Raw genomic sequence first — 22196 nt, forward strand, 5'->3', positions numbered from 1 at the left:
AGAGTATATTGAGTGATCACTGGTTTGCCTCAGACATGAAACTCTTTAAATAGAACTTTGAGGGTGACAGAGATAGATAGATAGATAGATAGAGAGAGAGAGAGAGAGCGCGCGAAAGAGAAAGTTAGTTGCTGGGCATTGAACCTAAGTGCAGACATGCACTTTACTGGTGAGTTATATATCATCCTTGGTCCAAATAGTTTATATCTTGATCTTGGGTTCTGAGATCTTGAACCTCTCTGTTGTTCTATTTCCTTATAGGGGATAGATGGCTAGAACAGACTCAAATGGGTATTTCTGTTCTCCCATTAGGCAGGCTAGAGCAAGCTTTAGTTGGTTATTTTCCTTCCTCATGTCACTGACACTCTGGTTAACTAGTTTCTCCAGGGGACAGGCCTTTAAAAAAATTTTTTTTTAATTTAATTAAATTTTTTTTTTTTATTGAATCATCATGAGATAGAGCATTACAAAGCTGTTCATGATTGGGTTTCAGTCATACAATGTTCCAACACCCATCCCTCCCCAGTGGAATTTCCCAGCACCAGTGTCCCCAGAACACTCCCCCTGCCCATCCCTAGGACAGGCCTTCTTAAAAACAGAGTGTTCTAATGCAGTGTTTCCTCAGTCTTTTTCCAGCTGTGACCCCCTTTTGACCTCTTTCCTTCCCCTGTTCTACCTGTTGGCCTTCTATCTTATTTTGTGCTTATCCATTGATGTTATTCTTACTTACGGTCCACTGTTGTCATATCCTGGAGGCCCTTAGCATGTTTTAAATATTTTCTTTCTCTCCTTACCCTCTTGTAAGATGGAATTTTTCTTTTGATTCTTTAAAAAAAGTTTTTTTTTTTTTTACTGAATCACTGTGAGATAGACCCTTACAAAGCTGTTCATGATTAGATTTCAGTCATACATTATTTCAGCGCCCGTTCCTCCACCAGTGTACATTTGTCAGCACCAGTGTCCCCAGGTTCCCTCCCATCCTCCGCCACCCCCCACTCCCTGCCTGCCTCTATGGCGGGCACTTTTCTTCTCTCTCTGTCTCTGTCTCTGTCTCTCTGTCTCCTTTGGGGCATTAATGTTTGTAATATTGATATTAAAAGGTTATCAAGAATATCCCTTTACCTACTTTTAACACTCAGTTCTTGTCCAGAGTGATCATTTCCAGCTATTGTCATACTGTTCTCTTTTCTATCTTATCCACCCTCTGCCTCAAACACTGTTACTCGTGATTGAATCCAACCATTGACCAGTCCTTCTAGCCCATTTTCCATGGCTATGGATATTAGTCTTCTACTATATATATTTTTTATATAACACAAATGATAAAGTCATTTTAAATCTGTCCCTCTCCTTCTGACTCATTTCACTCAGCTTGATTCTATGTCCATCCATTTATAGGTAAATTTCATTACTTCATTTTTCATAACAGCTGCATAGTATTCCATTGTGTAGATGTGCCATAGTTTCTTTATCCATTTGTCTGTTCTTGGGCACACAGGTTGCTTCCAGATTCTGGCTATGGTGAATAGTGCTGCAATGAACATAGGGGTGCAGATGATGTTCCTACTGTGTGTTTTTGGGGCCCCAGGGTATATTTCCAGAAATGGTATTCCTGGGTCATTTGGAATCTCAATTTCTAATTTTTTTAGGAATGTCCACATTGTTTTCCAAAAAGGCTGGACTAGTCGGCATTCCCACCAACAATGAAGGAGAGTCCTTTTCTCCCTGCATCCGCGCCAGCACTGGTTGCTTTGGTTATTTTGGATATGTGCCAGTCTCTGTGGTATGAGATGGTATCTCTTTGTTGTTTTGATCTGTATCTCCCTGATGGTTAGTGATGAAGAGCATTTTTTTCATGTGCCTTTTGGCCATTCATATTTCTTCTTTGAGAAAATTTCTGTTTATCTCATTGCCCCATTTTCTGATGGGGTTGGATGTTTTTTTCTTGTAGAGCTCAACCAGTGCCTTGTATATCTTTGATATTAACCCCATATCCAATGGGTATTGGGTGAATAACCTTTCCCATTCCATGGGCTGTCTTTGTATCTTGGACACTGTTTCTTTTGAGGTGCAGAAGCTTCTTAGTTTAAGATAGTCCCATTTGTTTATCTTTGCTTCCAGGGGTTATTTCTGGCTCTGTTCTCAGGATTTACTCTTGGAGGTACTCAGGGCACCATAAGGGATCCTGGGAATTGAAACCGGGTCTGCTGCATGCAAGACAAATGCCCTACCTGCTGTGCTGTCACTCCAGCCCCTACTTGACCATCTTGATTCTCTTTTACCCTCAGTTTTTGTTGAGGCACTGTGATTCACAATAATAATAGGGCTTCATGCATATAGCATTCTGACATCACATCCATCACCAGACTGTTGGCTTCTTTTCACCAATGGCCCTTAGACCCCTCCCATCCAACTCCAACCCCATTACTCCTTGGTTTTCTCTGATTCTTGCTGACCAGGGAATCTGGTCAAGCCTGTTGATGAAAGTCCTACGTAGGTCGCTTTGATTGTTTCTAGCCATGAAAATTTTGTAACTTCCAGACATGTCCACCCTGAGAATCTGACAACTCATTAATTACAGTCCAAGTTGTCTGACATCAGCACTGTTACTTGTAACAGTTTGTGAGTTTCTGTTCCAGTAACCCGTAACTCCCTATGTTTGGCTGTTCCTACTTCTGGGTCATTTATTTGCTTTGTGTGTCCTTTCTCTAGTGGGGTCAAAAAGAGTTGGGAATATTTCAGTGCAGTCAGTTTTTTGCTTATTAACAGAGCATCAGCTTTCAAACTCCTAACATGTAGAGCCAGAAACTTGTGTTTCTCTTTCAGATATATTGGGGAATGCATACCTTTCCCTTTACTTCAGCACTGGCCAGAACCCGAAGATCTCCCAGCAAGCCCTCAGTGCCTATGCCCAAGCGGTAAGTACCAAGAGTTACGGTCACCCAATGTATAAAGGGAGTAGTACTAGTAGTAGTAGTAGAAACCATAGTGTCATTGCGCCCTCCTGTGGCTCTTTACTCATGGGTAGTATTTGCTGGCATTGAATGTGTATGGTTTTGCAAAATTCTGTCTATGGAAGTAACTTGTTTCTTCTTATCGATACTAGGCAACATTTGCAGTGTGGTACCTCAGTGTACCTCACTTGAGGAAACTCCTTGAACTATCTAGATTTCTTATAGGCATGTACAACCCAATGACAGAGCCCATCCCACCATGTTTTGTTTTGTGCATTAAGTAAACTTTATTACATTCGTGGACTTTATTCAGAACAAAAAATATTTAGAATATTTCCACATTTCTTAGGGGTTTACAGTGTCAAATATATATATATATATATATATATATATATATATATATATATATATCATGCTTTATAGTCTCATGTGCATGCAGAAAACTTAAATTCCTGAGATTTCAGGGATTGGATAAGACTATACCACACAAGCCATGACTGTTCAACAGTGTGGGTATGTGTCACATTTTGACAAGGAAGAAACTTAAATTTTTTTTTAGGTAAAAAAGTCTACAACAGGGGACTGGAGTGATAGCACAGTGGATAGGGCATTTGCTTTGTACACGGCCACCTGAGTTCGATTCCTAGAAACCCATATGGTCCACTGTGCAGAACCAGGAGTAACTCCTGTGCATTGCAGGGTGTGACTCCCCCCCAAAGAAACACAAAAGTCTACAACATGTTGTGAATACCATTTTTTTTCCTTTTTTATAAATTTATTTATTGAATCACCATGAGAGCAGTTACAAAGCTTTCAGGTCATACAATGATGAAACACCCGTTCTTCACCAGTGCCATTTTCTATCACCAAAAACCCCAGTATACCCCCCATCCCACACCCTCCCTCTACCTGTGGGGCAGATGATCTCCACATTACTCTCTCTCTACTTTGATTACATTCAATATTTTGACACCAGACCCACAATTATTATTTGGGATTTTACCTCAACACTCAGATTTGCTGAAAAGACAACAGTTTGCTTTCTACTGCTGATTATGAATAACATATGATGTCGTGCAGCCGCAGTAGTGGCCACATATTTTGGAATTCCGAAATTTTTTTTTTTTCCCCTTTATTTTATTTTATTTTTTTTAAAGTTGTAGATTTACAATTTTTTGTGCTTTGGTTTCAATTATACAATGATCAGATACCCATCCCTCCACCAGTGCCCATTTTCCACCACCATGGATAATATCCCTCCCACCCCCATCCCCCCATCCCCCCTGTCTCTGTGGCAGGGCAATCCCCTGTGTTCTCTCTCTCCTTTTGGGTGTTGTGGTCTGCAAAAGAGGCATTGAGTGGCAAACATGTTCAGTCCATAGTCTACTTTCGACATGCATCTCCCCTCCTGGGAGGATCCTCCAAACATCCTTTATTTGGTGCTCCCTTCTCATCTGAACTGCCCTTTCCTCTAGGATACCCGGCTGGCCTCTAAGTTATGGAGTAATCCTCCTGGTGCTGATCTCAGCTATTCTTGGGTATTAATCTCATACTTTGTTACTTTATATCCCCCAGATGAATGCAATCTTTCTATGTCTATCCCTCTCTTTCTGACTCATTTCGCTTAGCATGATACTTTCCATATTGTACCACTTGTATGTAAATTTCATGACTTCATCTTTTCTTTTTTTTTTTTTTTAAATTTTTTTTTCCCCTTTATTTTATTTTATTTTTTTTTAAAGTTGTAGATTTACAATTTTTTGTGCTTTGGTTTCAATTATACAATGATCAGATACCCATCCCTCCACCAGTGCCCATTTTCCACCACCATGGATAATATCCCTCCCACCCCCATCCCCCCATCCCCCCTGTCTCTGTGGCAGGGCAATCCCCTGTGTTCACTCTCTCCTTTTGGGTGTTATGGTCTGCAAAAGAGGCATTGAGTGGCAAACATGTTCAGTCCATAGTCTACTTTCGACGTGCATCTCCCCTCCTGGGAGGATCCTCCAAACATCCTTTATTTGGTGCTCCCTTCTCTATCTGAACAGCCCTTTCCTCTAGGATACCCGGCTGGCCTCTAAGTTATGGAGTAATCCTCCTGGTGCTGATCTCAGCTATTCTTGGGTATTAATCTCATACTTTGTTACTTTATATCCCCCAGATGAATGCAATCTTTCTATGTCTATCCCTCTCTTTCTGACTCATTTCGCTTAGCATGATACTTTCCATGTTGTACCACTTGTATGTAAATTTCATGACTTCATCTTTTCTAAGAGCTACATAGTACTCCATTGTGTAGATGTACCAAAGTTTCTTTAACCAGTCATCTGTTCTTGGGCATTCAGGTTTCTTCCAGTTTCTGGCTATTGTAAAGAGTGCTGCAATGAACAAACAAGTGCAGATGTCACTTCGACTATACATTTTTGCCTCTCTGGGATATATTCCTAGGAGTGGTATTGCTGGGTCAAATGGGAGCTCAATTTCTAATTTTTTGAGAATCGTCCATACTGTTTTCCAGAAGGGCTGAACCAGTGGACATTCCCACCAACAGTGAAGGAGTGTCCCTTTCTCGCCACATCCACGCCAGCATCGGTTGCTTTTGTTCTTTTGAATGTGGGCCAGTCTCTGAGGTGTGAGATGGTATCTCATTGTGGTTTTGATCTGCATCTCCCTGATGATTAATGATGTAGAGCATTTTCTCATGTGCTTTTTTGCCATTCGGATTTCTTCTTTGAGAAAGTTTCTGTTCATTTCATTGCCCCATTTTTGGATGGGGTTGGATGTTTTCTTCTTGTGGAGTTTAACCAGTATTTTGTATATCCTGGATATCAACCCCTTGTCAGATGTGTATTCGGTGAATATCCTTTCCCATTCTGTAGACTGTCTTTGTATTTTGGTCACTGTTTCTTTGGAGGTGCAGAAGCTTCTTAGTTTAAGATAGTCCCATTTATCTATCTCTGTTTTCACTTGCTCGGCCAGTGGCGTGGCATCTTTGAAGATACCATTAGCTTCAATGTCATGGAGGGTTTTGCCAACTTTATCTTCAATGTACCTTATGGTTTCTGGTCTGATGTTGAGGTCTTTAATCCATTTTGATCTTACTTTTGTACATGGTGTTAGGCAGAGTTCTGAGCCTATTTTTTTGCATGTAGCCGTCCAGTGATGCCAACACAATTTATTAAAGAGGCTTTCCTTACTCCACTTCACATTACTTGCACCTTTATCAAAGATTAGATGAGCATATGATTGAGGGGAGATGTCAGTGTATTCAACCCTGTTCCATTGGTCTGCAGTTCTGCCTTTGTTCCAGTACCATGCTGTTTTAATTATTACTGCTTTGTAGTACAGTTTGAAGTTCGGGAGGTTGATTCCTCCCATTTTCTTTTTCCCAAGAATTGCTTTAGCTATTCGTGGGGGCTTATTGTTCCATATAAATTTCAAGAGTGTTTGCTCCATTTCTTTGAAGAATGTCATGGGTATCCTTATAGGGATTGCATTGAATTTATACAATGCTTTCGGTAGTATTGCCATTTTGACAATGTTAAGTCTCCCGACCCATGAGCAGGGGATATCTTTCCATTTCCTCATGTCCTCTTTTATTTCCTGAAGTAGCGTTTTGTAGTTTTCTTTGTACAGGTCCTTTACTTCCTTAGTTAAGCTGATTCCTAGGTACTTGATTTTCTGGGGCACAATTGTGAATGGGATTGTTTTTTTCATGTTGCTTTCTTCTCTCTCACTGTTTGCGTATAGGAAAGCCATGGACTTTTGGGTATTGATTTTATAACCTGCAACTTTACTATACGAGTCTATTGTTTCTAGGAGTTTTTTGGTGGAAGTTATTGGGTTCTCTAAGTAGAGTATCATATCATCTGCGAATAGTGAGAGCTTGATTTCTTCCTTTCCTACCTGAATGCCCTTAATATCTTTTTCCTGCCTAATCGCTATTGCAAGTACTTCCAGTACTATATTGAACAGCAGTGGAGAGAGTGGGCATCCCTGTCTCGTCCCTGATCTTAGAGGGAAGGCTCTCAGTTTTTCCCCATTGAGGATGATGCTTGCTGTAGGCTTGTGGTAGATGGTTTTAATTATGTTGAGGAAGGTCCCCTCTATACCCATTTTGGCTAGGGTTTTCATCATAAAGGGGTGCTGGATCTTATCAAATGCTTTCTCTGCATCTATTGATATGATCATATGCTTTTTATCTTTTCTTTTGTTGATATGGTGGATTATGTTGATTGATTTCCGAATGTTGAACCATCCTTGCATCCCTGGGATGAATCCTACTTGGTCATGGTGTATGATCTTTTTGATGAGTAGTTGGATTCTATTTGCTAGTAGTTTGTTGAGGATCTTTGCATCTGTGTTCATCAGGGATATCGGCCTGTAATTCTCTTTCTTTGTGGTATCTCTGTCTGCTTTTGGTATCAGTGTGATATTTGCTTCGTAGAAACTGTTTGGAAGTGTTTTTGATATTTCAATTTCGTGGAAAAGCTTAAAGAGCATTGGGAGTAAGTCCTCTTTAAAGATTTGGAAGAATTCACTAGTGAATCCATCCGGGCCAGGACTTTTGTGTTTGGGGAGACTTTTTATTACCATTTCAATTTCCTTGATGGTGATAGGTCTGTTCAGGTATTCCAGGTCTTCTTGGTTCAGCCTTGGGAGTCTGTAGGAGTCTAGGAATTTATCCATTTCCTCGAGGTTTTGATGTTCCGTGGCATAAAGCTTCTCAAAGTACTCCCTGAGGATCCTCTGAATTTCTGTGGTTTCTGTTGTAATGACCCCCTTTTCATTTCTGATTCGGTTTATTAGGGTTTTCTCTCTCCCTTTCTTTGTGAGTTTTGCTAGAGGCTTATCGATCTTGTTAATTTTCTCAAAGAACCAGCTCTTGGTTTCATTGATCTTTCGGATTGTTTTTTGGGTTTCCATCTCGTTAATCTCTGCTCTGAGTTTTATTATTTCCTTTCTCCTGTTCGGGTTGTGCTCCTTTTTTTGGTCCTTCTCCAAGCTCTTAAGTTGTGAGGTTAGGTTACTTATGTGTGCTCGCTCCTCCTTCCTGAGGAATGCTTGTAGAGCTATAAACTTTCCTCTTAACACAGCCTTTGCTGTGTCCCATAAGTTTTGGTAACTCGTGTTCTCATTTTCATTCGTTTCTAGGAATCTTTTGATTTCCTCTTTGATTTCCTGTCTAATCCACTCGTTGTTCAATAGTGCACTGTTTAATTTCCAGGTGTTTGATTTAGTTTTCTGTTTTTGTGTGTGATTTACTTCTAATTTCAGCGCATTATGGTCTGAGAAGATTGTTGATACAATCTCTACCTTCTTAATTTTATGGAGGCATGTTTTGTGGCTCAGCATGTGGTCTATCTTGGAGAATGTTCCATGTACGCTTGAGAAGAATGTGTATTCAGCTTTTTGTGGATGAAGTGTCCTGTATATATCTACTAAGTCCCTTTCTTCCATTGTTTCCCTCAAATGAAGTATGTCCTTGCTAAGCTTGAGTCTGGTTGATCTATCAAGAGGTGACAAAGCAGTGTTGAAGTCTCCCACTAGTATTGTGTTGCTATTGATGTCTTTTTCCAAATCTATGAGTAGTTGTTTTAAGTACTTTGCTGGTCTCTCATTAGGTGCATATACATTTATTATTGTAAGTTCTTCCTGTTGTACAGATCCTCTGATCAATAAGTAATGGCCTTCACTGTCTCTTATGACCTTCCTCACTCTGAAATCAACGTGGTCTGATATTAGGATGGCTACCCCAGCTTTTTTATGGGAGCTGTTTGCCTGTAGGATTGTTTTCCAGCCTTTGACTCTGAGTCTGTGTTTGCTTTGACTATTGAGATGCGTTTCTTGCAGGCAGCAGAATGTTGGGTTCAATTTTCGAATCCATCCTGCCACTCTATGTCTTTTAATTGGTGTGTTTAGCCCATTGACACTGAGAGAGATTATTGTTATGGGATTTTGTCCCATTGTTATGTTAAAATTTGGTGTATTTGAGGGGCCTTTCTTGCCTTAAAGTAGCCCATTTAGTTGTTCTTGTAACCATGGTTTTGAGTCTATGAAGTTCCTGAGCTGTTGTTTGTCTGTGAAACTGTGTGTTGTTCCTTCTATTATGAATGAGAGTCTTGCTGGGAAAAGTATTTTGGGGGAGGCATTTATTTCATTGAGTTTTTTTACTATGTCCCACCACTGTTTTCGGGCCATGAGGGTTTCATCAGAAAAATCAGCTGTGAATTTTAAGGATGCTCCTTTGTAAGAGATTTCTTTCTTCGATCTTGCTGCTTTCAGAATTTTGTCTCTGTCTAAGGTTTTGGTCATTTTGATCAGAATGTGTCTTGGGGTATTTTTATTCGGATTTCTTCTAGCTGGTACCCTTCGGGCCTCCTGAATGTGGTCACAAGTTTTCTTCAGCTCTGGAAATGTTGTAGCAATGATGTCTTTGACAGTTTCTTCTTCATCGAGGTTTTCTTCCTGTCCCTCTGGGACTCCAATAATTCTTATGTTACCCCTCTTGGCTTCATCACGATCTTCTCTTGCCATCTGTTCCCGAATTGTGAGTCTCTTTTCCATTTTCTGCTCTTTTCGGGAGAGTCTCTGAACTTCATCTTCGAGCTCACTGATTCTGTTCTCAGCCGCTGTTACTCTGCTGCTGAGGCCTTCCACTGAGCTTTTCAATTCGCCTACGAGATTTTTCAGGTCTGCCATTTCTGATTGCATTTTCCTCATTTCTGCCTTCAGATCCTCTTGTCTTCTATTGGCATTGGTTTCCATTGTTTCTTTTAATTCCCTAAGCATCCTAAGTAGCTCCCTTCTGAATTCCTTGTCAGAGAGGTTGTCTAACACTACAGTACTGTTGGTGTCATCTGGGCTAGACTCTTCAATATGAATGTTTGGTGGGCTTTTGCGTTGCTTTACCATTGTGAGAGGTGTGGTTTAGTCCTTCACGTTCAGTGTTACTATTCTGCTTGTTATGCAGTGTGAGTTAAGATAGGCTTATGAGTTCTTGGCAACTGTGTTTCTAGTGGCTGAGCTAAAATAGAGAAGTTTCCATCTAAGAAGTTAGCTTATGGTTCCTATGGCATATGTAGTGGGAAAATATTTCGCGGCCGCATTAGCGGCCGCGGCTCCGGAAAGAGTTCCTGGCACTGGGCGAGGAGTTGGGAATGTCTCCTGTTTGGAATTGGAGCCGTTCAGCTTTGTTGCCCAGAGCTGGGCCTCTGTGCCCGTCCCACGCAGATCAGGGGTTGAAAACCGGCTGTCTAGGGGCTGTTTCTAGCTGCGCGTGCCCAGAGAGGAACCCAGGCCCTTGGGGGCGGGCTGTACCTGTTGGAATTGGAGCCGTTCAGCTTTGTTGCCCAGAGCTGGGCCTCTGTGCCCGTCCCACGCAGATCAGGGGTTGAAAACCGGCTGTCTAGGGGCTGTTTCTAGCTGCACGTGCCCAGAGAGGAACCCAGGCCCTTGGGGGCGGGCTGTACCTGTTGGAATTGGAGCCGTTCAGCTTTGTTGCCCAGAGCTGGGCCTCTGTGCCCGTCCCACGCAGATCAGGGGTTGAAAACCGGCTGTCTAGGGGCTGTTTCTAGCTGCACGTGCCCAGAGAGGAACCCAGGCCCTTGGGGGCGGGCTGTACCTGTTGGAATTGGAGCCGTTCAGCTTTGTTGCCCAGAGCTGGGCCTCTGTGCCCGTCCCACGCAGATCAGGGGTTGAAAACCGGCTGTCTAGGGGCTGTTTCTAGCTGCGCGTGCCCAGAGAGGAACCCAGGCCCTTGGGGGCGGGCTGTACCTGTTGGAATTGGAGCCGTTCAGCTTTGTTGCCCAGAGCTGGGCCTCTGTGCCCGTCCCACGCAGATCAGGGGTTGAAAACCCGGAATTCTGAAATTTTAACAATTAAATCTGGAGGGATTTCTGCCAAAATCTGCTGGGTTCTGAGATTTGTTCCTGAGTCTCTGGGATCATGGCATTAAGCAGCTTGATCAGGAGCCAGAGAAGCAGTTTGTGGGCGGTGACCCAGGGTCTTGTTAGGGCGGGGAGGAAAGGGCTGGCTCCACCCCCATCCCAAGAGATCCCACATATATCGTCACTGTGGGCCCAAACATGACTATCTAATGGCCTCGGGGGATGGTGGCCAACGATACGCCAAGGGAGAGCAGGCGGAGGGACAGCACTGATCCCCCAGGGGTGGCCCAGCACTGGTAATCTACTGCGGGGTCTAGACGCATTTCTGCCAAAAGCTGCTGGGTTCCGAGATTTTTTTCTGAGTCTTTGGGATCATGGCGTTAAGCAGCTTGATCAGGAGCCAGAGAAGCTGTTCATGGGTGGCGACTCGGGGTCTCTTTGGGGTGGGGAGGAAATGGCCAGCTCCACCCCCATCCTGTGAGGCCCCACGTGTTTTGTCACTGCGACTGTCCAATGACTTCTGGAGGATGGCGGCCAGTGAGTCGCCAGGGCAAACAGGCCAAGGCATGAAACCTATTCCCACCTGGGTTGGCCCAGTGCTGGTAACCTACTGCAGGGACTGAATGCATTTCTGCCAAAAGCTGCTGGTTTCTGAGATTTGTTTCTGAGTCTTTGGATCATGGACATTAAGCAGCTTGATGAGGAGCCAGAGAGGCTGTTCGTGGGTGGAGACTCAGGGTCTCGTTGGGGTGGGGAGGAAAGGGCCGGCTCCACCCCTATCCCGTGAGCCCCCACGTGTCTCGTCATTGTGGGCTCAAACCTGACTGTCCATTGGCCTCTGAAATATGGCAGCCACTGAGCCGCCAAGGGTGAGCAGGCAGAGGGACGGCACCCTTTCCCCCTTGGGGTGGCCCGGTGCCGGTAATCTACTGCAGGGACTGGACGCATTTCTGCCAAAAACCACTGGGTTCCGAGATTTGTTTCTGAGTCTCTGGGATCATGGCCGTTAAGCAGTTTGATCAGGAACTAGAGAGCCCTTGCCTCCAATTATGTAGCTGAGCCGTAGGTGGTTTGTGAGTGTGTCTCCCACATACCTAAGTTTTGGCCATTTATTTTTCTTTGTAAACTTGGTCCCAAGTTGTTGGAGTCTGACTAAAGGCTCAGCAGCAATATTGGGGTATCTGGAAGTCTGAAGGCACCATCAGGCTGCTGATGCACTTGCCTCTCAGGTACAGATTGACCTGCTGGTCGCACCATACTTGAGGTTAATGCCATTCTCTATTTTTTTTTTTTTTTGCTTTTTTGGTCACACCTGGCGATGCACAGGGGTTACCCCTGGCTCTGCACTTAGGAATTACCCCTGGCAGTGCTCAGGGGACCATATGGGATGCTGGGAATTGAACCTGGGTTGACCGCGTGCAAGGCAAACTCCCTACCCGCTGTGCTATTGCTCCAGCGCCCCAAGGTGAATTCCATTCTTAAGACAAGCTATGATCCATTGATGATATTTTTATCTCCCAATAGGAGAAGGTTGACAGGACAGCTTCCAGCAATCCTGATCTTCATCTGAACAGGGCAACGGTAAGATGTATGGTGTGGTGTTCATCTGAAGGGCAAATGAATAAAGATGAATAGGTCTTAGCCTGTGAGAGTAGATGGATATTTATGGGCACAAGGTATAAGAGAAAAGCGGAATTATTTCTGAGGATCATTAAATCAGTTTGACTTTAGCATCTGGAAGAATTATTGGAGAGAAGGGAGAGGGGATGGAAAAGTAGAAGTGACATAGAAAATGGGGCAGGGGGGAGAGCTTATTTATTTATTTTAGATTTTTTTTTCTTTTTGGGTCACACCCGGCAATGCACAGGGGTCACTCCTGGCTCTGCACTCAGGAATTACTCCTGGCGGTGCTCAGGAGACCATATGGGATGCTGGGAATCGAACCTGGATCGGCTGCATGCAAGGCAAATGCCCTACCTGCTGTGCTATCACTCCAGCCCTTAGATTTTATTTTTATAAAATTGTTCACAATATTTGATTACATTTAATATTCAAACACCAATCCCACCACCATTACCCCTTTTCACCACCATATTTCGAATGTTCCATTCCTAACCCCAAACCCTGCCCCCAAAATAGAACTGAAATAATTTATTTTGTATTGCTTGTATAAAACAAACAATATATGCATTGTATATATTGTACATACATACATACATTGTATAATTTGTATAATCCACTAAGAGTGATCCAAAAAAGGTTTCTTGGAGGAAAGTGTGTGAAGATTGTTGTATTTCACCCAGGAGCCATTAAGCCCTTCTATAAGGGATTAATAACATGTTGTTATAGGTTGAGCCTTGTGTGTTTATATATATATATCACTGTATCACTGTCATCCTGTTCATCGATTTCCTTGAGCAGGCACCAGTAATGTCTCCTTCATTCTAGCCCTGAAATTTTAGAAAGTGCAATTTTCAAGGCTCTTTCAAGGTCCAGGGGAATGAGACGCATCATTGTTACTGGGTTTTGGCATATTGAATACACCACGGGGAGTTTGCCAGACTCTGCCGTGTGGGCAGGATACTCTCGGTAGCCTGCTGGGTTCTCCAAGAGTAAGAACTAGATAACAAGAGGTAATAATAATAATCCTTTTCACTCTCAGAAGCTGGGTTTTATAGTCTCTGGGTCTTGGCCATTGATGGGATTATCCAGTGCTGGGGGCAGTTGGTTGGTGTAATGCCTACCTACTGGAAGATGGGGGATCTGGGTGGAGGAAGCCCAGTTCTGATTCGAGCAGGCTTGGAGATCTCAGCCCCGGGTCCTGCATGCCTGGGCTCCTCTGCCGGTTCTTTCATGCGTGAGCCTTGTCCGAACGTGAGGAGAGTGGTCTTAAGCATGGCTGTGGCAGGTTTTGGAGGTCTTCGGCTGCCGGGGCTCTGCTCGGGGTGGGGAGGGAAACTCAACCCGCCCCCCTCCAAGGGGCCTCGGTGAGGACAGCCAGGTGCAGGGGCAGGAGGCTCTGCTTATATATAGAGAGATCTGTATAAATATATCTCCCCCTAAGATTGGTTGCCTTCTACTCATCAAATGTGGTGTGATACTCTTGGTATATTGGTGGTGTAAAATATGAGATGTCCAAGAATAGATTTCCTCATGGGTGATGTTCATCCGAGTGTGTGGAGAGCAGCCCTGAGCATGGCGGTGGTTGAGTTCTGGAGGTTTTCAGCTGCCAGGGCCGACTCAGTTGGGGTGGGGAGGGGACAGTTTAGAAGACTTCTGAAGTGTTTTTTAAACCTTTTTAAGTAGGTTCACCCTACGTGTGCAGACTAACTACTTGATAGAGTTTGGAAGTCAACTGCTTTGAATGGTTCCATCTTTGAGGTTCTAGGCATCTTGGGCAGTCCTTCAGGCTGCTCACTGTAAGACCGGAAAAGAACTGTGACATTGCTAAGTGGCACAGTTTATATCCCCTACACTTATACTGGGAAGGTCACTTTTGGATGCTTCTTATGCAGTTACATAAATATGAGGAGAATTATGGAGAGGCCCTGGAAGGCTTCTCTCGTGCTGCAGTACTGGACCCTGCCTGGCCAGAACCCCGACAACGAGAACAGCAGCTCCTGGAATTCCTGAATAGATTAACCAGCCTCCTTGAGAGCAAGGTAATGATGATGGCTGAAGGCTGAATTTTGCTTTTTCATTCTACAGTGAGTCAAACCAAATTCACCAAAATAGAGATAGAACAGACACGACTAGAAGACTCCTGTAGAAGTAGGAGGTTGGAAAGAAAGGACTAAACGCTTTAGTCACTGCTTTCCGGCTCTTAATCTGTTTCTCTTTCCTTCACAGGGGAAGGTGAAGACCAAGAAGTTGCAGAGCATGCTGGGAAGCGTACGCTCAGCCCACCTTGGCCCCTGTGGTGATGGGCGCTATCAGTCAGCCTCTGGGCAGAAGGTCAACCTGGAGCTCAGGCCACTGAGTGCGCTGCAGCCTGGTATAAACAGCGGGGCTGTGGTGCTGGGCAAAGTGGTGTTCAGTCTTACTACTGAGGAGAAGGTTCCCTTGTGAGTTTCTTTTGAATTTTCTCCTTTTCATTCTTCTCAACTATTTATCCTCCTTTTCTGGCCTTTTTAGGAGAAAGTTGATATGTTGTTAGTGGTCATAGATCACTGATGCCTGTTTCCCTTCCGTTCCTGTATCATGAACAGATACTGTCTGGTAATCTCTCTGTAGAGTTTGCCACCATTCACTGTTACACTGAGGTTGGTGCTCTGTGGATTCCTATGTTAATATTAAACTTTGACAACTTAATTTTTAATATATATTAGATACATTTTTTAAATGTATTTTAAATTTATATTTAAATTTAAATTTATATTTATATTTAAATTTATATTTAATTTATATTTATATTTATATTTAATTTATATTTAATATATTTAAATTTATATTGTACATATACAATATATATGTATGTGTATATATATATACATATATATATACACACACACTGTCCACTGTCCTCCCGTTGTTCATCGATTTGCTTGAGCGGGCCCAGTAACGTCTTCATCGTGAGACTTTGTTGTTACTGTGTTTGGCATATCGAATACGTCACGGGGAGCTTGCCAGGCTTTGCCATGCAGGCAAGATACTCTCAGTAGCTTGCCGGGCTCTCTGAGAGGGATGGAGGAATCGAACTCGGGTCGGCCATGTTGGCTGCGTGCAAGGCAAACGCCCTACCTGCTGTGCTATCGCTCCAGCCCATATATATATACATATGTTATATATATATATATTTATGTATATATATATATTTCTGAGGTAACATTGACTTGTAGGCATGTGAATGATTTTATGTTTTATTTTATTTTATTTTGCTTTTTGGGTCACACCTGGCAATGAACAGGGGTTACTCCTGGCTCTGTACTCAGGAATTACTCCTCGCGGTGCTTGGGAGACCATATGGGATGCTGGGAATCGAACCTGGGTTGACCGCAGGCAGGGCAAATGCCCTACCTGCCATACTATCACCCCAGCCCTGTTTTTATGTTTTAAATATAAATTGCACCACACCCACTACATAGTGTACACCATATCTACCACAGTGAAGTCCCAGCATCCTTCTAGTAGGCCCTTTTGGCCTTCCTTCCTCAGTTCTTTGGTTAGAGTCAAAGAGCTTATTTTTATTGGACGTTATTCCCTCAGTGTTTTTGTTTTATATCATGTGTCAGTGAGATCATATGGTATTTATATTTTTCCTTCACTGTCATTTGCCTATTTTGACCCTTTCAATTCCATCCATGTTGCTACAAGAAAAAGAAACAAGATTTCATCTTTCTAATAGCTGAGTAGTATTACATTGTATACACATACCACATCTTTTTTTCTTGTGCTTGGGATCGAACTCAAATCCTCACTCATGAAAGGCAAATGCTCCATCAGTGAGCTGCAGCCCCACCCAACCACAGTCTATATCTGATCGCCTGTCATTATGTGCTTGGATTGTTTCTAGATCTTGATTTAAAACAGTGCTGCAATGAATGTGATTATACACATATATCTCTGTGATAGTGTTTTTTGTCTTCATTGGATATAGATACCTAGAAGGGGAATTGACAGCTCTGTCTTTAAGAGACAAATGGGAACCTTAAAATTTCCCTGCCTTTTTTTGTTGTTGAAGAAAGAGGGATTCTTAGTTTTGTTTGAACACGTTATGCCTAGACAGCTCTAGAAGGTTAATTTTGAGTTAGGATTTAAGTCTTAATGGGGAGAACTTAGATGGTATGTTTTAGATGTCTGAGATATTATGAAACTATTGTTAATTGAGCATCTCTGTGTTGTGTCAGGAGGGAAAGAAAAGACCTAGCGAAGGGTGCCTGTTGTTTTAGGCATATTGGGGGTTAGTCAGTGCTCTTCTTTTTTATTTTATTTTTATTTTTGGGTCACACCCAGCGATACACAGGGGTTACTCCTGGCTTTGCATGCAGGAATTACTCCTGGCGGTGCTCAGGGGACCATATGGGATGCTGGGAATCGAACCCGGGTCGGCCACATGCAAGGAAAACACCCTACCCTCTGCATTATTGCTCCAGCCCCAGTGCTCTTACTTCTTGAGCCTTCACTCATTTCCTAATTCCCGGATGATTGATTTTTATTTTTTGTTTTGCAGAAAAAAAAATTATTTTTGTCGAGGGAGGGTTTGGACCACAATTGGTGGTGCTCAAGGCTTATACCGTTTATGTGTTAGGGGTCACTGCCGGGGCTGCTCCGAGGACCGTAGGTATGGGGGTTGAACAGTGTAAAGCAAGCACCTGTACTATATCTGTGACTCCTAAAATTTTTGGAGGGTTTTGGTTTATCAGTGTCTGATTAAATGGTTGATTTGTTCCAGGAGTGACATGGCTTCATAATATTCTGGTTTAACCTCTCACTATTCTCATTCTGTTCTATTCAGGCTGAAGTACAATACCCAGTAGATGCCAGAACATTCTCCAAGGCATTTTCATGTTATATATTTAAGAAGTTGAAGAACAAGATGATAATTGAGGGGCTGGAAGGATAGTACAGCGGGTAGTGCACTTGCTGTGCATGTTCGATTCCCAGCGCCATTTGGTCCCCCAAACACTACCAGGAGTGTTCTCTGAGAACAGAGCCAGGAGTAAGCTGTTTTGAGCACTGCCCAAAACAAAACAAAACAAAAAAGACATTGACAAAGGTTTTAGGGAGCATTGAGAACAAGTGAACAGGCGTATTTATTTATTTTGCCTTTCTTGGGCTTTTCTTCTTTTTTTCAGTTTCTAAACGTTAAGTTACAGGAGGATCATTTTTGTTCCTTTCCATTTTCCTTTCACTGCCAGAATGGTAAATTGGCCTCATTTCTGATCACTTGGTTGTGGCTGCCTGCCTTAACTGTGTGGAAGAATTCTGAGGCTTGGCTTGGTTCTCCAGGATGCTGTGCTTGACTGATGTGTTTGCCATGAATTGTGTTAGGTGATGGCATGAGCACAGGTTCTCCACCATATCATTTGTAGATCAATCTCGCTTAATGACATAAACACACAGACTTTAGTTGCTGCATCCTGTATGCTTACTGGTAAATCTTCAGCCCAGGTCTCATTCCCAAGTTTCAGATTCCTTTGTCCTATCAGCAATCTCATAATTCAATTTGTCAAAATTTCTCACCTCTTCCTCTTTTTCAGTCTCTTTCTCCTCCCTGAAATCTTTGTCATTCAGTGATATGATGTTTATAAGGTAAAAGGTAAAGGCCCTCTCGTTGTTCATCGATTTGCTCGAGCGGGCCCAGTAACGTCTCCATTGGAAATTTTTTTTGTTACTGTGTTTAGCATATCGAATACATCACGGGTGGCTTGCCAGGCTCTGCCGTGTGGGCGAAATACTCTCGGTAGCTTGCCGGGCTCTCCGAGAGGGGCTGAGGAATCGAACTCGGGTTGGCCATGTTGGCTGCGTGCAAGGCAAACGCCCTACCACTGTGCTATCGCTCTAGCCCAGCTCATATGATGTTTATACAGCCACTAATACTTCAGAGTTGTTCTAGATTTCCCCATTCTCTTACATGTAAACAATGAACAAATTCATGAGATTTGTGTTTTTGTGCTACTGTATCTCATCTGATTTAATTCAGTCCTGTATCACTTCTCAGAAATGTCTTTAGCTCCCCTTTTCCTCTTTAGTGTTCCATAGTGCAAAGAAATGTTACCCAGATACAAATCTGACTATTCTCCTTTTTTCAGTAAGGAATTTAAAATTCCTTACTGAAAAAATAATAAAATGAAATACTTTACCAATCCAATATGACTCTTAAGATCGTTTGAATTTTTATTTAGGTCAGCTCAGCTTAGTGTATGTAGAAAGCCTGATTTGTCTCTGTCTGTTTACACTGTCTTCTGTCATTTTTCCACTTGTGTCTTTTCTTCCAACTATGATATTATTTTTTAGGGTTTTAAATAGCTTTTTTGGGGAGGGTGGCCCGGGGTGCCATACCTGCCAATGTTTGGGACTACTTAGGGGACCATTTGGTGCTGGAGATTGCATATATGAGCTCCTGCATGCAAAGCCTAGCCTCAGTGCTTTTATATAGTTATGCTCTGGGTAATCTATTTTGTTGCTTATTTATATAGATACCTCCCCCCCAATATTTTATTATAAGCATTTAAAAACATGCAGCAAGATCTAATTTTACGGTGAATATCTGTGTACCCAGCCACATGTGTTTTTCTTGATATTTTAGTAAGTCACATGTGTATTCCTCTATTAATCATTGATTCATCTTATTTTATTTTGTTGTTGCATTTCAAGGCAAATTGTAGAGATAAACGTATTTTCCTCTGAACATTTGAGTATTTGTTGGCCTTTTCCTTTCTTGTTTTTGGAGAGGGCTGTTAGGGACCACTCCCAGTGATGCTCAGGGCATACTTCTGGCTCTCTGCTCAGGGATCACTCCTGGCAGTGCACAGGGGAACATATATGGTAATAGGAATTGAACCAGGGTTGGTCACATGCAAGGCAAGTGCCTTACCTGCTGTACTATCTCTTCAGCCCATGCCTTTTTCTTTTTATGTAAAATTCACATACACAGTGAGACCTGCAAATCTTCATGTACATTTTCTGAGTTTTGACAGATGCATCACCAGTGTAACTAGATATCTCTCACCTTAGAACATGACTACCACCCCAGTGGTCTTATGTCAGTCCCTAACTCGCACCATGCCTTGTGCTCCAGAAGTTGAAAGTTGTTTTTTTTTTTTAATTTCAATAGGACTAATATTCTTCTTTACACCTCTCCTATTTTTCAACCTGTAAGATTCAGTGTGAGAGGCTTAAAGGGAACCTTTGATTTCTAATTTTGATTAGATTTTTCTCCTTTGGAACATTTTTTCACAACACATTCTGTAACAACTGAATTTAGCATAATGGAAACATTGTTTCATACCTTTCATACTTGTACTATAAGTGATGGTTTAGTTCTTAGATGCCCATTCAGCTCTAAAGTTTACTCTTTAGGTATCATATTCCTAAGCACATTGCTTGATGCAAAAATAGACATTGAATGTTTGTGGAGTTAAATTAATAGTGATGGTTAGACTGTTAATGGTGAAGGTTATAATTAGATGATGGACTAGAAATGTTTCAGCTGTGATCTTTTGGGCTTTTTCGTTATTAGTAGTGTTCATTGATTTTCCTAGATCTTGGAAAAGTGACAGATTTTTGAATCTTATGTATGTTGTGTTAAGTTATTGTTTGTTAATTTATGTGTAAGACAAATGATGTCTCAGGTATATGTAAGTGGTGGTGTTTGGTACCTGTCATAAGTTTCAAAATAAGTAACTGCAAAAGCACTTGTTTATTTTGCAATTCTTTTAAAAATCATTAATTTTGCTCTTCTTTTCATTTCTTTCCACCCCATCATTCTCTCCACTCTTAATCCATCTTAACCTGGAAGTACATTCGGCCTGGTAGATTCAGATGGGCCTTGCTATGCAGTGATGGTATATAATGTGGTGCAGAGTTGGGGAGTGCTCATTGGGGACTCTGTCGCCATTCCTGAACCCAGCCTTCGGCTCCACCGAATTCAGCACAAGGGAAAGGTAAGTGATGGGCTAGGATGCTTTCCCAACTCGGTCCCTGAAAGAGCAACCAAATTAGACATTTGGTAAAGTAATATATGTGTGTGTGTGTGTGTGTGTGTGTGTGTGTGTGTGTGTTTGTGTATGTGTGTACATGTGTGTATGGTATATTTGTGTAGACACATTAGACACATATACACATATTCCTGTCAATATAACTTTTTTTTTTTTTTTTTTGCTTTTTGGGTCACACCCGGCTATGCACAGGGGTTACTCCTGGCTCTGCACTCAGGAGTTACTCCTGGCGGTGCTCAGGGGACCAGATGGGATGCTGGGAATTGAACCCGGGTCGGCCGCGTGCAAGGCAAACGCCCTACTCGCTGTGCTATCTCTCCAGCCCCTGTGTTGATATAACTTTTATTTTTACTTTGTAAACTATTAAAGAGATTTAACAATGAAATGAAATACTATTACTCAGACATTATTAGTTTAGTATATATCTCTAGTTTTTCTCCATTTTTCATAAATTTACTCATTCATATTTATCTTTTTAATTATCAGCGAGATATTCCATGTAACCACTTGTGAACATTTCCTGTGGAATTTTACATATTCTACAAAATTGTGTATGGTAGAGGTTGAGATTACTGTCACTGTTCTCCCGTTGTTCATCGATTTGCTTGAGCAAGCCCAGTAACGTCTCCATTTTGAGACTTGTTACTGTGTTTGGCATATTGAATACGTCACAGGGAGCTTGCCAGGCTTTGCCGTGCAGGCAAGATACTCTCGGTAGCTTGCCGGGCTCTCTGAGAGGGGTGGAGGAATTGAACCCGGGTAGGTCGGGTCGGCCATGTGCAAGGCAAATGCCCTACTGCTGTGCTATTGCTCCAGCCCAAGAGGTTGAGATGAAGATGACAAATGTTAGAATTCTTCCTGGCATAACCCCTTGACCACTAGAGGTCGATGGACCTGTAGGGAGTGCACCGGCTCCCGACTTCTCTGGAACTCTGGCTGTTGCCAGAGGAACCTGACATTTCTGAGAATAACATAGATTAAATTGCCCTTGGTCTGGAGCGATAGCACAGCGGTAGGGCGTTTGCTACTGAGAGTATCTCGCTCACTCAGCAAAGCCTGGGAAGCTACCCGTGATGTATTTGATATGCCAAACACTGTAACAAGTCTCAGAAATGGAGACGTTACTGGGCCCGCTCGAGCAAATTGATGAACAACGGGAGGACACAATCACACACACAATCAATTGCCCTTGATCTGCCGGTGGCTGATGGCTTGAGACGTGGAAAACAGACATCTTTGGGCGTCAGCAGTACTTCAACAACCTTGCTTCTGCCTTAGAACTTCAATACTTACTTGCCCTTTTACTTTTTATTTATTTATTTATTTATTTATTTTTGCCACATCCAGCAATGCTCAGGGGATACTTCCTGGATCTGTGTTCAGGAATTACTGCTGGTGTTGCTTGGAGGACCATATAGGATGCTAGGAATCAAACCCAGTTTGTCTGTGTGCAAGACAACCACTGCCTCATCTATTAATATGTTTATAACAACTGTTTTATGATAACTTCTTTTGTTTGCTTTTGGACCACATGCATAGAGCTTGGGAGACCAAGGGTACCTGGGACTGAAATTAGAACTCCCCCATACAAAGCATGTACTCTCTCCTCTGCAGCCATCTCAGGTCCCAAATTGTGATAACTCTTTTGATCTTTGATTTAAAAATCTCCTTTACTTTCCAAGTACAACAATGTT

General features: G+C 42.5%; 1 protein-coding gene across 1 annotated transcript in view; it reads left to right on the plus strand.

Annotated features, from left to right (window-relative positions):
• Nucleotides 1–22196, plus strand: part of TTC5 (tetratricopeptide repeat domain 5) — a 31310-nt gene that overhangs the window by 7557 nt on the left and 1557 nt on the right. Inside the window, exons 5-9 of the mRNA XM_056134067.1 lie at nt 2827–2918; nt 12368–12424; nt 14359–14505; nt 14693–14907; nt 20304–20448. Coding sequence (XP_055990042.1) covers nt 2827–2918; nt 12368–12424; nt 14359–14505; nt 14693–14907; nt 20304–20448 — 656 coding nt within the window. The remainder of the gene's footprint in view (nt 1–2826; nt 2919–12367; nt 12425–14358; nt 14506–14692; nt 14908–20303; nt 20449–22196) is intronic.

Source organism: Sorex fumeus, unplaced genomic scaffold, assembly GCF_029834395.1.
Source record: "Sorex fumeus unplaced genomic scaffold, SorFum_2.1 ptg000098l, whole genome shotgun sequence".
Classification (NCBI taxonomy): domain Eukaryota; kingdom Metazoa; phylum Chordata; class Mammalia; order Eulipotyphla; family Soricidae; genus Sorex; species Sorex fumeus.